We start from the raw sequence: 14863 nt of genomic DNA on the forward strand, positions 1-14863 counted from the left end.
GAACCAATTGGTGTCTGCTCATTTCAGGCTGCCCAGGCTCCCTGGCTGGTCTGGTGCCTTTTTACCCCTGTGTCTTCTGAAGAATGAGATGTCTGTACAAGCTGGGTCAGCCTGCCCGAACAGACTGGGGACAGGAATGAAAGAGCAGGAGATGCTGCCTTTCTCCTCCGCCCCATGGAGAAGCCTTGAAGGGTAACTGCCCGAAAGTGGCCATGTGGCCACCTAGGGTCACCCATGGCTGCCCACAAAGGGCTGGAGCAAGGGTGGAGATGTGCACCATGAGGAACCAGACCTGGGAAGAGGATGATTCTTGCTGCCTCTCCCTGGCTGATGGTGTCTCGGCTCTGCAGTTGCGTTCTCTGGAAGGCTGGGTCATACAGAGCCCTGTTCCAAGGCTGTGCCCACATACCGCACCCCTGCTCACCTTGAGATCCAAGATTATGCTAAGGATACAGATCTCTTCCCCAGATATTTTAGGGCCAGATGCTGCTTGATCTGCCAGCCCACCAAGCTGCCTGGGGCGTGCTCTCAGGCAGTTTTCCTTTGTCAGTTGCTGACTGCAGCCAGGTATTTTCCACTCCTATCATCCCTGTCCTCCAAACTTACGTTGCCACCAGGTGAGCAGGGTGCAGTGCCTGCTGCTGCCCCTACCAGAGTGGCCTCCTGGGGTAGTGGCTTCCTCTGGTAGGACCAGAGCCGGAGCTTCTCCAGTGCTACCACAGGACTGCTGCTCTAGGGCTGAGCAGAGGCAAACATTCTCGTATACAGCACAGAGGGCATGGCTTGCCTCTTCTGTGCCGGACTGGCACCAAGCAGTGGGGTCTGACCTCTCGCTGTGCGGTGAGTCCCGCAGGGAATCCACTGAGTCACGATACTGCGTCGTGGGCCTCCGTGAGTCCTCGATGCAGAATGCGGCCCCGCGGCGAGCCCGTGCCTCCACGCATGCAGGGCTGTTGCATTTACTGGTTCCCACTGAGGACAGCATTATCCCAGACTGGGAATCTGAAGTCAGACTCTCTGTCCGCTCCAAGCTCCAGGTGTGGCTTTCATGCCTGTGGACCAAACCCCATATGGAAAGTGAGCAAGGAAACCCCACCAGGGTCTTCTCCAAAGAGCTGCATGCAGGCACAGCTCACGCTCTGCTCTGCACTGGCATCCCCTTTTCTCTCTCTCATTAGGATACATATGGCCAGGGATGTCCACCTTCCCAAGCCTGCTTTTGATTTGCCTTTCTTTGCTACTTCTTAGACACATGATTAGAGGTTAAAGGCAAACCAGTGCATAGCAGATATTTATCACACCACCTCCTGTTGGCCAGGTACAGGACGGGACAGCCTCCGGAGCGAGGTCAGGGCAATTCTGCTTTGTACCTGCAAAGTGTTCTGAGTGTGGACAAATGTACTGGCCATGCCAAGGCAAGTCCACAAAGGATCTTCAAATGTGTCAACTGCATTGACAAGTGACAGCCCCTTCAGAAATGCTACCAGACAGGAGCCAGGAAAAAAAAAAAAAAATCAAAATTACTTCATCATCATCAGAGAAAAGCATACCAAAGGTAGATCTAGATGTTCAGTTTCCACTGGCTTATAAAATATTTTGGCAGCAAAACACTTTAAAGGTGCTAGACAAAAACTGTGATATGTTGGCTAGACCTTGCTGAGCACTTGGACCTCCAGCTGCACCAGTCTTGGTGCAAGAAGACATTCCACAAGGACTCACTGGGGACACACAGGCCACGCGCGTATCAGGGGCCCATCTGCACCACAGCCACCAGGCTGACCCCTCTCCATATCAGAAATATGGGATCCATTAGAGCACCAGGTCAGAGCTCCTAAACTGCACCAGATGGAGCTGTACCAGCAGAGCATTTTGGGTGGGGGTTTGCAGAGAAGAGCAGGCTTCATTAAGACGTCCCAAGAACTTATTAATCGTTGATGGTTCGGGCATACGCTCGCCTGCAACCACTCATTCCTAATTTCACACAGCGCCCTCATTAGAGAAGCTGATCGAGTAAAATGGAGCCTGATTATGCCAGTAGTTTGCCTCTGGCATGACTTCAAGAAACACCCTGCTTGCTGCACTTGACTCAGAGAGACTAGGTGGCAGGTAGCCAGGACCAGAGGCTACGCAAGGTAGGTGACTCCCCACAGCTGTCGCGTTAACGCTGCCCTCCAGACACACCTTTGGATCTTCAGGAGGTGCCCAGAGATGGCCCAGCGGGTCCCAGGACTTTGAATTGAGCATGGGAGGCCAGCAAGGTGCAGCTCTGCAGGCACAGGAGCATCTGTGTGCCTGACTCAAGCTTGCATGCACCTAGCCAGGGTTGGGCTGCGGCATATAAGTTCACAAAAACCTGGAAAACACACCCTCAAGCTCACCAGGGGTAGGATTTCCCCAGACAAAGGCAGCAATTTCCAGCCCCGCAAGCCATTCTTGGTTCCCTCTCTACTTGTTCAAGGTCTACCCAGAGAAGTTTGGGGAGAAATTCACCTGAAAACCTAAGTTCAATATCTGAAGTTGATCTGACACATTGTACACTGAGAGTACTAGCTCATCCCTGATGAATGCCTGAAGCCTGAAGAAACCTGCCAGGAGCCATCTTTGAGCTTTAGCTGAAAGGATTCACTGCTTTCTGGATGAATTGAGACCTATCAGGCTAAAGAAGGAAATAAGCCAGGACATCTTTTGCCTTATAAAGTCGATGCAATGTGATCTATATGTCACCAACAGGCTGTATATATGCCCCCCCCCTGCACCTCGCAGTCACTTTTCAAAGGCAAGTGCTCTCCTAGAGAAACGCTGTCACTTACTGGAAGAAGCACAAGAGGAAGAATGTGAACATCCAAATCCGAAACAGCACAGGGCTTTCTCTAGAGCATTTGAAGGATTTTTTTGGAGATCATATAAATAGGGAAGCTCCATCTGCAATTTAAATGCTCTCAAAAACCACAAGAACTTCAGCTTCTGAGCCATGCTGCTCTTCCCCCAAGTGGCTATTTTGAAATATAAAAAAAATTATGCCTCATCCTGTGTAGCAAGAATTATTGATACATTCCTGCTAGCCCCAGTTTTCCTGAGAGCTTCAGAAAGACTTCCAGTGAAAGAGGTGCTACAACCTTAGAGGCTGAGATTCTAACACAACTTTCTGGACTGTAATACAATTGCACAGGAGTGGGGTTTTTGGTGGAAAACTTTGACTCCCAAGTCAGACCCTAACCTTGAGACACTGGCCAAAACATTTTGTGATGTTTTCTGTACTTTGCCTTCCACAAGGCAAATACATTCTAAATCTATCAAGCATGAAATGAATAACCTGTGTGTGCTTAATGAATTATTACAGGTGTCCAGTGTGGTTGCAAACACAACTTACAAAACCTTTCTTAGATGAATCCTTCCGTTTGTGTCTGTGCAAAGCATGAAAGTGCAACTTCATTTCCTCCTAGTTTCCAGCTATATCAGTGCTGTAGGTTCCTGCTGGCACCTTGCTGCAGGCCAAGGATCGCACCCATCCACACCTCTCACTAACAAGCTGTGACAGCAATGACCTGCAGCGTTGACATGGCCTGGATGTCAGTGGAGTGCCAAACATCAAGTGAAAACGGAAAGCGAGATTAAAGGAAAACCTTTTACTGGCTTTGAATCTCACAGCATCCTAAGGCAAACAGCAGGAGAAAGTTCAGGGGAAAATGGTATACATTACCTCTGGCTGGATGTTGGAGTGGCTGTGGAGCAGTGATGAGATGGGGAGCAGGAGTGACTTCCCGAAAAGGTTGTCTCTGTTTCCCTTCGGATCACATGCTCAGTGGCAGAAACATTCTTAGAAATATACTGTAAAATATGAAGAATCACACAGTCACCAAATTGCCAATGCTTCCACAGCCAAATTTGGCTGGCTTGATTATTTCTGATGAAATTAGATGAGGACTGAGTGAACCCGGCAGCTCCGCACCCAAAGGAAAGAAAGAAGGAGGCTGGAGGCTCTTCTCTGCTCCTGAACTTCGAACACTGGGAAAGGGCTGTGGCACAGGGACTGCAGAAAGGTATGAAGAGCCAGGGAGTTCCCCAGAGGACAGTGGCACCACGTGTAGCTACCGAGCAGAAAAACATCTCTGCTCATAGGAGGTTATACACCTGCCAGATTACCAGCAAAAAGACAACCACATGAGATCTGCCAGAGATACAAGTCCTGCAGAAACACCAGGTGTAATCCAAATATTTATGCTGAGATATTCCTTCATCTAACAGGCACTGCTTTTCACAGGGACACTAAAATCTCTGGGGGAGTCAGTACTTTTGGGCCAATGGCCAATGTAGTTCTTAGAAATTCCTTTTCCCTCTACCTTCATGGCTGGGATGCAACCTAGATAAGTTTTAACATCCAAAGGGTGACCCAGCAGAGCTTGTAACTGGCTTATTGTACTCATTTCCATCAGTACTTCTTTTTGTTTGGCTCCACCTCCCACCTCCCTTTTTCTAACCTCTTTCAAAGCCTTGGTTCAGCAAGGCACTTAAGCACGCTGATGGTCCTATTAAGTTCATAGAGTTTGATGGGAATCTCATGTGCCTGAATTCATGAGAGTGTCTGAACTGCCCTTCTGGATCCGGTCCTAAATTATTAAGATTGTTCTCACTGGCATGACACTGGCATCCCACCAGGACATCCCACCTTGCCCAGGATGCAATTCTTGGTACAGGCAGGTGGGTTAATGTAGTGCTGACCAGTTCACCATGACATGCTTCAGCACAAGATGGTTACTGCGGCGGCTCTGGCCACCACGGCACGCACTGCATTTGTCATGCTGCAACATGGAGCTTGACGGGATAGCTTAATAAACCAGAAACATCACTCAGAGGAAAACAGGATCACACTTGATTCATCAAAACAAGCCTGTACCAAGTGCCCTAATCTCATCCTGTGCTTCCAAGTAAAATCAATTTCCCTTCAGATGTTGGTCTTGGAAATGTTTCTATGCAGAATCTCATCTTTTTGTTCAAGTCTGTTAGCGTTTTGCTCCTCACACACATGCACGCAGGTGTGTAAGCAGGTGTGACATTCACGTCAAATTTTTGGCAGAAAATGGGCACTCAGTAATATGCAGGGATGTGGAGATAAAAGGTCTTACATCGGCCATTTGGATTTCCTCAGGATCCAAACGTGGATGGCTTGGCCCATTCGCAAGGCTCCTGTTCTGATGGGCAGGGCACATGTTCTGCCGTAAGTGATTATGCATTTGTTTCCTTTGCTTCCTTTAAAACAGAAAGGAAAACACTTATTAGGAAGACTTATCCCATGGGGTTCTTTGCCCCCAGAGACACATGAAGGATGCAGATGATAGAGAGGGCACGCCTCGGACACACTTGATGTTTTGATGGTGTTTGTGGAATGCTGTAAACAGGAAGAAACAAGGCATTCAACATTTGCCACCTTCTGACGCTTTTCCAAAAAAAAAGTGAACATTTTGCATCATGGGCAATTTGGGAAGCTGGGTCCAGGGTCTCCTTTTGCAAGACAAGGCCCAGCATGATGCAGTGGAGCCAGGGGCACCATGGTGTTGGGAGCAGAGGAGAAAAATGTGGAGAAGGAAAGAGGACGCAGGTCCTGGCTTGGCCTTGGTGGCACAGCACTTGACCTGTCCTGCATTAAACACAAAGTGGTAAAGCCTACTCGTGCCCCTGGCAGGGCATCCAGTCCACAAGACCCGCCATGTCCCAGGGGCACCCTGAACTGAGGCAAGCTGTAGGCAAAGTAGGGAAAAAGGTGATATCCAGGCAATGAAGTTTGGCCATAAAAGAAGTCCCTAAGCCTCTTGTTCCATCAAGACTGCTCTGAAAGTCCCTGAAATGTACCTAACTGAGCCCACAGCTCCTGCATGGCAGACCAGTGTGCTTCTGCTGTCAGGACATGAGCTGCTGGTTTGGGGCTCAGCTTTTCCCAGTAACACAGCATCACCTGGCTGGGTGAATGATGCTGATTCAGAGGATAAGCAAACAGTTCCAGGAAAACATCCTGCTCAGGCACAGCCTGGTAGATGGTTTCACCGGTCTTCTTCCTGAGACCTTCCTGGGAATACCACAGCCCAGGATCTCCCTAAAAGAGCGTTTGGGTGAATAGCGTGAAAGCATGAGCACTACCACTCAGTAACATCTGGCCAGTTATTGTCTGTTAACCACCCATACTCACTTGGTTTTACAGTAAGCTACCACACAGACGATGCCCACCACAAGCAAGGCAACACAGATTCCTGTGATAGTTAAAACTCTCTTCTGGTAGAGCTCTTCTGCTTCTGCAAATGGAGAGAAAGACACCAGTTACAAATGGACTCCAGCACCAGGGATGCGTCTGGCTGCACTGGAACCAGCACTGCGTGTGGGTAAGATGGAAAACAGGGCTTGGTCAGACCTCCTACCGATCCACTGCCTGTCTCCAATATCCGCCCTGAACCTGAGACCAGCTGGCCCAACCTTACTCACCCCACAGGAGACCTTCACTCCTTCGGTTTCTCTGCATCTTTGCTCTCTCTCACTCAGTAATTCACCCCTTCTGCACTCAAACACGCTTCTCACTTCCTCCTCCTCTCCCCACAGCGTAACTCGGTGACTAATCTCAAAAAGCCCCACAACTCTCCTCTCCCTTTCAGCAGATCCCTCCCTTCTCAATAACTCAGTAGCCTACCAAGGAAGTCCCCGAGCAACCCCCCCTCACCATGGACATGCATGCCTTGTGATGCTCTCATCACAGGCTCTCTGCTCTGACAGACTCAGAATGCCTTTTCCTTGCAGCGGCTGCATGCCCTGGAGCTCAGTGGTGTGCTAGAAACCACTGAGCAACAGGCCCCAAAGCATGTAGGTGCTGAAAGGGACATCCTAAAACAGCCAAAAGGCAGAATGAGGATGGAATAGTGATAGCGCATTAGACAAAGGAAAGGGAGTGGAGTAATTAAAATACAGTAACCAATTACAGTTATGGATTTTTAATGAAACCCTAGAAAGCGATTAATTCCATTCATTTCGCCGGGTAACTCAGATGCACGCACAAAATTCAAGCAGCATGCTGCTGCTTCTCTCAAATATCACCTTTTGTCATGGACCACCTTTCAAACCAGAAGTCAGCCACTTGCATCAAAACCCAGACCATGCTGGAAGTGAGGTAATTCATTCACATTAATCAAAGCTCCAAGGAAATGCTAGCATATTGCTTGCAGTGTAACTGAACTACACCTAGGCAGCAATTGCACAGCAGGGGCACCTCTTCCTCTGTGGCTACACCAGAACAGATGCTCTTCTCGGTGACATCCAGCAATCTCCGCTGAGATTTGATTCTCCAGCTGGATGACTGAGAGAAGGATTCAGTGCACAGCTGCCATGAGCATTTTAGTTCAGCATCTATGAACGATGTCCTGATGCCCCCACACTATGTGTTAATGTTAAAGTTATTGGTGTTTGCGCCTTCTTTAATACTCATTGAAATATTTTTTCATATAGGTTAGGCAATAAAACTCATGCCATGGTTGCTGTGCTCAGCATGGTTCACTATGCCACGCTCCATACCTTGAATGGACTATATGGTATCTCCAGTGCTACCAAACAACAAAATACAAAATGAGAAGAGAAACAGATCTGATCCCAGAAACCCCTAGGACTAGACTTTAGCAAAAAAAGCAAGGGGGAAGCAATGAAACAGTCCAGATACCTGAATATTTAGACCAATTTCAGCTTGCCGTTTTAGGAAGGAAAAGATATTTTTTGAAGGAAAAAAAAAAAAAAAAGTGCTAGGAAAAATGTTTATCTCTTTCTAACTCTCAAAATGGGAATGAATAGAGACTTGTTAAGTAAGGGCTGAGAATGACATCCCTGGCATGAAGATGCAAAACATAGTCACCTGAACTTGCTTCGTGCCTGCTTTGCAAAGCTACAGTTTAAAGAAATACATTTCTATTCATTCCGCTTGCGCACTGGCCTTTGGCTTCATGAGGTGCTGAGGGTGCTGGTGGAGTTGCCAGGAAGGCAACGTCTCACCATTCACTAGAGAAGCGAGCAGCTGAGACTCCCCCAGACTCCGTCTCCTCGGTGGTGTGGAGCAGGAATGACGTTTGGGCTGAAATTCATTGTGCCACAGCAGCTTCACCAGCCAGCTGCACCTCCTCAGAGCAGGAGCCTGCACAGCCCGGGACCTGCTCACAGAGGGGAGTTTGGGTGCTGGCTGACCTTACACTCCTTGTTTCACTACAAGGAACCGAGTGGAGATGGCATGGGGAAAGAACTCTCTCCAGGGCAAAACCATTCCAGGCATCAGCAACCATGGCAGACAAGTTTTCTTGCTCTTGCTCACCTCTGGGACCTGGATTCCAGCTGTACAGCTCTTTCCTTCAGACAGGAGTTTCAGAGATTTTATCAGAATCAGGAAAACCATCCAGGATCATGTCGTGGTTACGGATGTCACCAGGCAAGAATTTTGCTACCACCCAGCAAAAACTACTTTTACCAAAAAGAAAAAAGACTGGGCAGGTCAGTTTTCACCGTGGACACATCCATCAAGCCAATTTTTTCAAAGATACTTCACTGGCTATGTCTTTTGCTACAAAGACTTTTTTTCCAAGCATAAATTGTTCCATTTGAATCATGGATGAGGCAGAAGGAGCAAAGCCATCAAAACTATGTTGTTTGGTTTTTTTGTTTTTTTTTTTTTTTTACCTATTCCCTACATGACAGAATTTTTTACCGAAGGCTCAAATAACAGCCTCTGTTCTGGTGATCGTGTTGGTATGGGACCCTGACTCTGGCATGTCTGACTGTCCTGAACCTTCACTTGAATTGCATGGGGAATGTTCCAGTTCATCAGAAACGCAGATTTAGCCTCTCTGTCTTGAGCTGACAGCTCTGCTATGTGGAGCAGCGAAGTGTGAGGCTGTGCTTCACTGATGCAAAACTAAAAATTAAATGACCTGCTAATAGTAATTCAGCTTGGCTCCTAAAATCTCATTAAAGCTGATGCTCGATAACACAGTATCTTCATGTTGCACAAAACCATCTCAACAGTGACAGAAAGAAAATAAGAGAATGCACACTACAGTTTTGTATTTGACAAGGCAAGATCCTGGAGCCAGACTTGTCCATTTGTGTCTCTGTGCTCTACAAACACCACGTCTTCAGCAGCAGCATTGTCACTCTACAGCAGCAAACACTATGAACAAACCATGTGGTGCCACATAATGCCGACAGAATCACAGTCCAGCCATGGGTGTCACAGCAACGCATGAAAGTGAAAGACGAATGACAGAGAAGAGACAACTGCAGACTGGAAACAGGATGTGTGTGGTTCTGTGATGACATTAAGAATGGATGAGGAAAAGGACAAAAGGTCAACAAAAAAGGGATGTCAAAAATCCTCAATTTTAAAGTTTATTTAAGTGTATTAGCATTAGCAGCACCACTTTCTCTGAAACACCTGACCGCAAGATGCACACATTTTCTGCAGCAGGGAAGAACTGCTGCTGGATACACACCAATCCCAGTGGATCAGGCATGCAAAAACCAGAGAAGACAAGCTTCTCCAGATCCAGCTAGTGCATGTCCCTCTACTTTGGAGACCCAAGAAGACAACGTAGGGCACAGAAGTTAAATATTGGTGTTCCCATAACTCTAGCAAATGGAATTGAAGTGTCTTCATGTGAAGATCTGCTCTGGCTGAGATTGCTGAGTCAATGTTTTTAAGTTAAGTGATAAAGATAAATCTCTCTGCTCTCATCTGACCAAGCCCTCCCTGCGGTTGTCCTGTACACTCAAGGGAAACCTAGCCTCAAGGATCTGATTTGCCAGGCACTTCCTAAAGAGATACTCGATATATTTCTAAAAACAGACTGAGGACAATGGAAGATAAATAATGAGAAACTGGGCAGGAGCAGGTAGTTGCTCAAAGGGGATATCTTTAAAAGCATTTACCTTACTGCAGTGTTTTTCCAAACTTCAACTTGCCACCATGATGCTCAGCATTACATCCTCCACTCTTATGGGAGACTACTGACTTCCATGGGCTCACTGTTTTCTTAGACTAACTCATCTCATGACACCTTTCTTGGCACAATTTCCTCTCGGTCAAGAACCTCCTTTGGGAGGAGGAATGGCAAAGTTTGTCTGACCCTTCATAGGATACAGTGGAGGTTAGCGCATCTAGGACGGCAATTTCTACAAAAGCCCCGATCTTCCTAAAGCTTGCCTTCCCATTCTTGGAATGCCCACCCATTCCCAAGTGGTGCCTGCTGGCAACCTTTTGGATGGACACAAACTCCAGCTTTTCAGCTAAATACACAAAAGCATGTTGAATGAGGAGACATATGGCAATTGTAACATCCCAGTCACACCACACACACCAGGCTGCTGCTTGAAACAAAGAAAAAAGTGCTGCTAAAAATACACATGCATTTTTATAGGTTTACATTTAAATTTTGTGTTTTGATTTGTTTTTTGTTTTTTTTTTTTTTGTTTTGGTTTTTTTTTTTTTTTTTTTTTTTTTTTCAATCCAAACACCTAACTTGGTGCCAGGGAAGACAACAGAACAGCTGATTTTTTAATCATCCCATTAAAGCCATAAATATAATGTGGGCAGCTCTTAATGGCTTCTGATTAATAAATGAATGGTTGTTCCATACCCTTTAATTCAAATCCAAGATGCTCTGCCAATGCAGAAAGAAGACAAGGAAGAGAAAGAGAAAAAGAAAAACAGGTCTGTCAGAGATCTCTAATATACAAACACACACACTGTGCAGTTACAGCAGGTTAGCTTTTCTGTAGGCTCAGCAGCAGTTACACAGAAGACAGTGTATGCTTGAGAGCATTTCAAATTCCCACCAGAGCTTATATCTTATGTAAAGAAAGACTCAAACAAATTGCAGTGGAAGTTAATTATGAATTCTTTTAGTTAATTATGAATTCTTTTGAGATGAGCCATGTTTGTTAGTACCTGATATGGAATTCACAGTTTAGGCAGAGGAAAAAAAAAAAAAAAAAAAAAAAAAAAAAGGTACACTTGTTCTGAAACAACTCCTGACAGGTCAAAACACATAGCAACTGCATGAACCTGGTAAAAACCATTCATTCACTTTCTTACAGGCAAAATATGCCCTGCGTGGTTTCACATGCACCTCTCTGCCCGGGGGTCTGTGCAATAAAGAAGAGCACTGGGCAGACAGATGTGCCGGCACTTGCACGGGGCCCTGAGGCCTGCCAGCACCATTCTGCTGCCCGTGACCTCCAGTCTGGTCTGAGAGGCAGAGCAGAGCGTCAGCCGGCAGCACTGCCTGTAAATCACCCGCCAGCACCTCAGCTGTGCCAGCACTGTCCTGGGCAGCACCGCTCTGCAGTTGAACCACTGATGCTGCAAGTGATTAGTTGCCCAGGCGAGGCAATGAATTCCTTGCAGATCTAAAAGTGCAAATTGCACTGAAAGTTTCCCTCAAGTCTGTGATCTTCCAAATGTCACTTCTGCTGTGGTTTTGCATTGTTTTAGAAACAACAAGCATGCTGAAAAAAGCATAAATTGGAGCATCTGCTTTCAGATTCATATTCATCACAAGTAAGATTGCAGTTCATCTTGCAGAGATAGTGCTAAGCAAAGAAGTTTACCTAATGAATCCACAATGCAGGTATCCAAAATAGGTATCCTGAATTTCAGTAGTTTTCCTGGTACAGGCCTCACCTAAAGACAGTTTTTCTTACATAAACATTGAAGTTCTCCATACTTACCATTATATATAAAAGTGAGCTCTGCTGTTCCCAGTCACCATACACACAAGATTATTTGCAGCTTGGAGAGGTCCAGATTTTTTTACTATATTTTCCATAGGAACTGCTTTTTGCTGCACAGAAATATTGGCTTTCTTTTGCAATGCTGTTCAAAATTTAGGTGGGGGGGAAATTAGCACTAATCATTATGGAACATGTAAACACATTTTCTAAAGCAGGTTCTTCTCTTCAAATCAATGCTGATGTTGCGGGGGGGGTGGGGTGGGGGGTGAGGGGGTGGGGGGGTGGAGTTAGTGGAGCAGGAGTTGGGTGGGGTTGGGGTTTTTTAAATTTTGTATAAATTAAAGGCCGCAAAACCTGGCTGCCCTCTGCTTCACAGCTCACATTTGTGCAAAAGGAATGGCACACTCTACCATGCATTTCACAGTCATTTTGTACAAGTTGCCGTGACATGGACACAATGTGGTGGGCAGCAGAGAACTGCACAGAATACATTCCTCCTAAACCTCTTGTTTATCACATTTAGCCTTGACCTTTTTCTAAGGCATGCTACCATTACACACACTGTTTCACCTGCCACTGTGACAAATGTGTGTAGAGATAGTAAAATTAATTTATATATCTACACTATTGATCCATTTGATAGCTGTGTACTGCCTATACTGACACACTTCCTCCCTGTTCCAGGATTCACTGCAACATCTACAGCTACAAATGGATGCAATTCAAGATATTTTCATGTTTTTTTTGCAAACTCAGAAATGCCTGTGCAAACAGAGATGGTGGACAGGACCTGAGAAACTTTAGCCATCTCACTGTCCCTCTCACATAACAGCTGCAGGTTCTTTTGGCTCCTCAGCCCCATGGAGCAGATACAACCACCTGGCTCACTGGATCTTAGCTACAGGTTCCCTGAGCAGGAGGGAAACCATGCAACCATGCAGCAGCTGGAATGTACGTGCCTGCCTGTGCCTACAAACCCACCAGCAGCTTTGCAGATACAGGAAGCCTTACTCCAGACTATGATCCTGCATCTGATGCCCATGGCTCCGCAACTCTCCCCTAGCATCATTTCAGATTACAGACATTGCTTCTGTATCACCCATAACTGAACACATTGTATAGGAACACACTCTCCTCTTCCCCTGCATATTACTTTTCTCACACCATTAACCTGTCTGAACTGCACACATGTTCCCTGATCATGGCAAGGAGATAGAGCTGAGAATCTTGAACAGCTGTGAGATGCCCCAAACTATTTGAAGTGGGGGCATGTTTTTTGGAAAATCTTGTTCCAAATGTGCCTGCTGAACCTTTCAGAAAATGTTGGACTTAAGATAGAACCCATTATTCCTAATGCAGTCATCAGTGCTAAGGAAATAATATCTACTGGCCTCTTTAATGCATCACTTTGCAGTATTTACATTATTTCTTGTACCTAAAGGCTAAGCTAGGCTCTTTTGTGCTGATCTCAAAGGAGACTGGACCAGTAGTTTGGAAATGTTTAGATACCTAACTACTGTATGTATGACAGAAGGCTGTCCAACAGAGAAAGGCAGCAAGCATGGGAGAGCTGAGGAAGGGAAAAAGGGAAAAAATGTGAAAGACATGACAAAAATGTTTCATTTTCACACTCTTTGTCTCAGCTGCAGCACACCTGCATGGGATTCAGGTTGGAGCCCATTACCCAGATTGGTACCACTCAGCTGTTCAAGGCATGGCTTGCTGAAGAGTCAAGTGCTGCAGGGACCTTGTACTCAAGTTCCCCAAAAGGTCACATTCAGCTGAAGTGGACTGAAAGAAAAAATTCAGTTGGATTTACATGCTATCAGTAGGGTGGGTACTCTGTGGCCCCACTGTCACAAATTTTGTGGTGTTTTTTTTCTCATCACTGGACAGAAGACAAAGTCCTACACTTACTTGATCCACAGTGACTTTGTGACTATGTTTTTCTCTATAGTGTATTTTACCCATTTTAAAAGATGAAAGACAAAAACATTTAATCTAAAATAGCCTTCTAGGAGTAACACCTCAAGACGAGACTGAACTGTACATTTACAGGATGATTAAGAAGATTATTTCCTTAGTCAACAGCTGTGAAAATCGGGCCTGTGCTCATGTGGACTTCAGGTTGCCCAAGAACATTGTTAGGGTGTTTAGTTACCACATGCATTATTTTTCCTAAACTCAACTGGGTCCCTCAGAGGGCTATCTGGGTCACAGAGCATGCTCCAAGGCATGAAACAAAGTGGACAATTAACATCTGAGGACCATCAAGACAGACTATTGATAATAAATTGTACCAACAAGAGTAATACTTGCAGCATCCTGGTCCAGGCTTCTCTCAGGGGGTATGGGAAGCAATGCAAAACAGTCCCGTGATGCTGGGACACTGTTCTCGTGTTAAGGGCTGGGCAATATGTGGGATCTCCAAGTACAGAAAGTCTGCAAACTTCCCATAAACTGCACAGCCATTTAGCTTGTCCAGTATTGTATCAATAAAAATAATTTGGCAGGCCTCAAGAGTCAAGATAGTTAACAACAGAATATTAGCAAGCTGCTGTGGATTAGCATGCAATTAACTTTAGGAGATCCCAAAGAGTAACCTCTACTGCAGTCCAGGGGAGAGGAATTACCCTGTTATGATAAACCACAGACGCCCTGTAATTACCCAGCTACGCCACAGCATAGCCATCACCCTGTAATTAAGTGGTCAGCGGTTATCATGCCATTGAAAGGAAGCTGCAGAATGTTTGTGGAATTTAAAACACTGCTAAATATTGATTTAGGCTTCAGATGAGGAAGAGGTGGAGGAGGAAACAGAAAGGTAGGTAAAAAAAGGAAGTATTCTTCTGCTTATCATTTTCATATTGCAATTAACAGGTAGGAAACTACTGCTGAATGAGTGATTTGAAGTGAACAGAGAAGCTGAAGTTCAGATCTAGACCTTCCCAGAAGAAGTGGTACATTTATTCCTCTGCTCACGTGGACGCTTCAGTGTGAGGAGCAAACATCCGAAACCCACCTGTCAGAAGGGTCACTTTTACATGTCAGGGTGATGACCAGCACTCTTTTTGCTGCAACCTGGTGACTTGAGAGTGAATGGGACCATCCCTTAGAAAAA

At 45.9% G+C, this 14863-nt stretch overlaps 1 protein-coding gene across 3 annotated transcripts in view; it reads right to left on the reverse strand.

Moving 5' to 3' along the window:
- The window catches only part of NRG2 (neuregulin 2), a 212876-nt gene that overhangs the window by 3065 nt on the left and 194948 nt on the right, over positions 1 to 14863 (reverse strand). For 2 of the 3 annotated variants that reach the window (XM_032988493.2, XM_042789985.1), the window contains 5 exons: positions 10647 to 10670; positions 6182 to 6284; positions 5124 to 5247; positions 3701 to 3828; positions 828 to 1052 (listed from right to left, as the gene is read on the reverse strand). In XM_032988493.2, the coding sequence (XP_032844384.2) occupies positions 828 to 1052; positions 3701 to 3828; positions 5124 to 5247; positions 6182 to 6284; positions 10647 to 10670 (604 nt within the window). The remainder of the gene's footprint in view (positions 1 to 827; positions 1053 to 3700; positions 3829 to 5123; positions 5248 to 6181; positions 6285 to 10646; positions 10671 to 14863) is intronic. The other variant, XM_042789983.1, reaches the window with a different exon arrangement.

The sequence above is a fragment of the Tyto alba genome, unplaced genomic scaffold, assembly GCF_018691265.1.
Source record: "Tyto alba isolate M040663 unplaced genomic scaffold, T.alba_DEE_v4.0 Super-Scaffold_17, whole genome shotgun sequence".
NCBI lineage: Eukaryota > Metazoa > Chordata > Aves > Strigiformes > Tytonidae > Tyto > Tyto alba.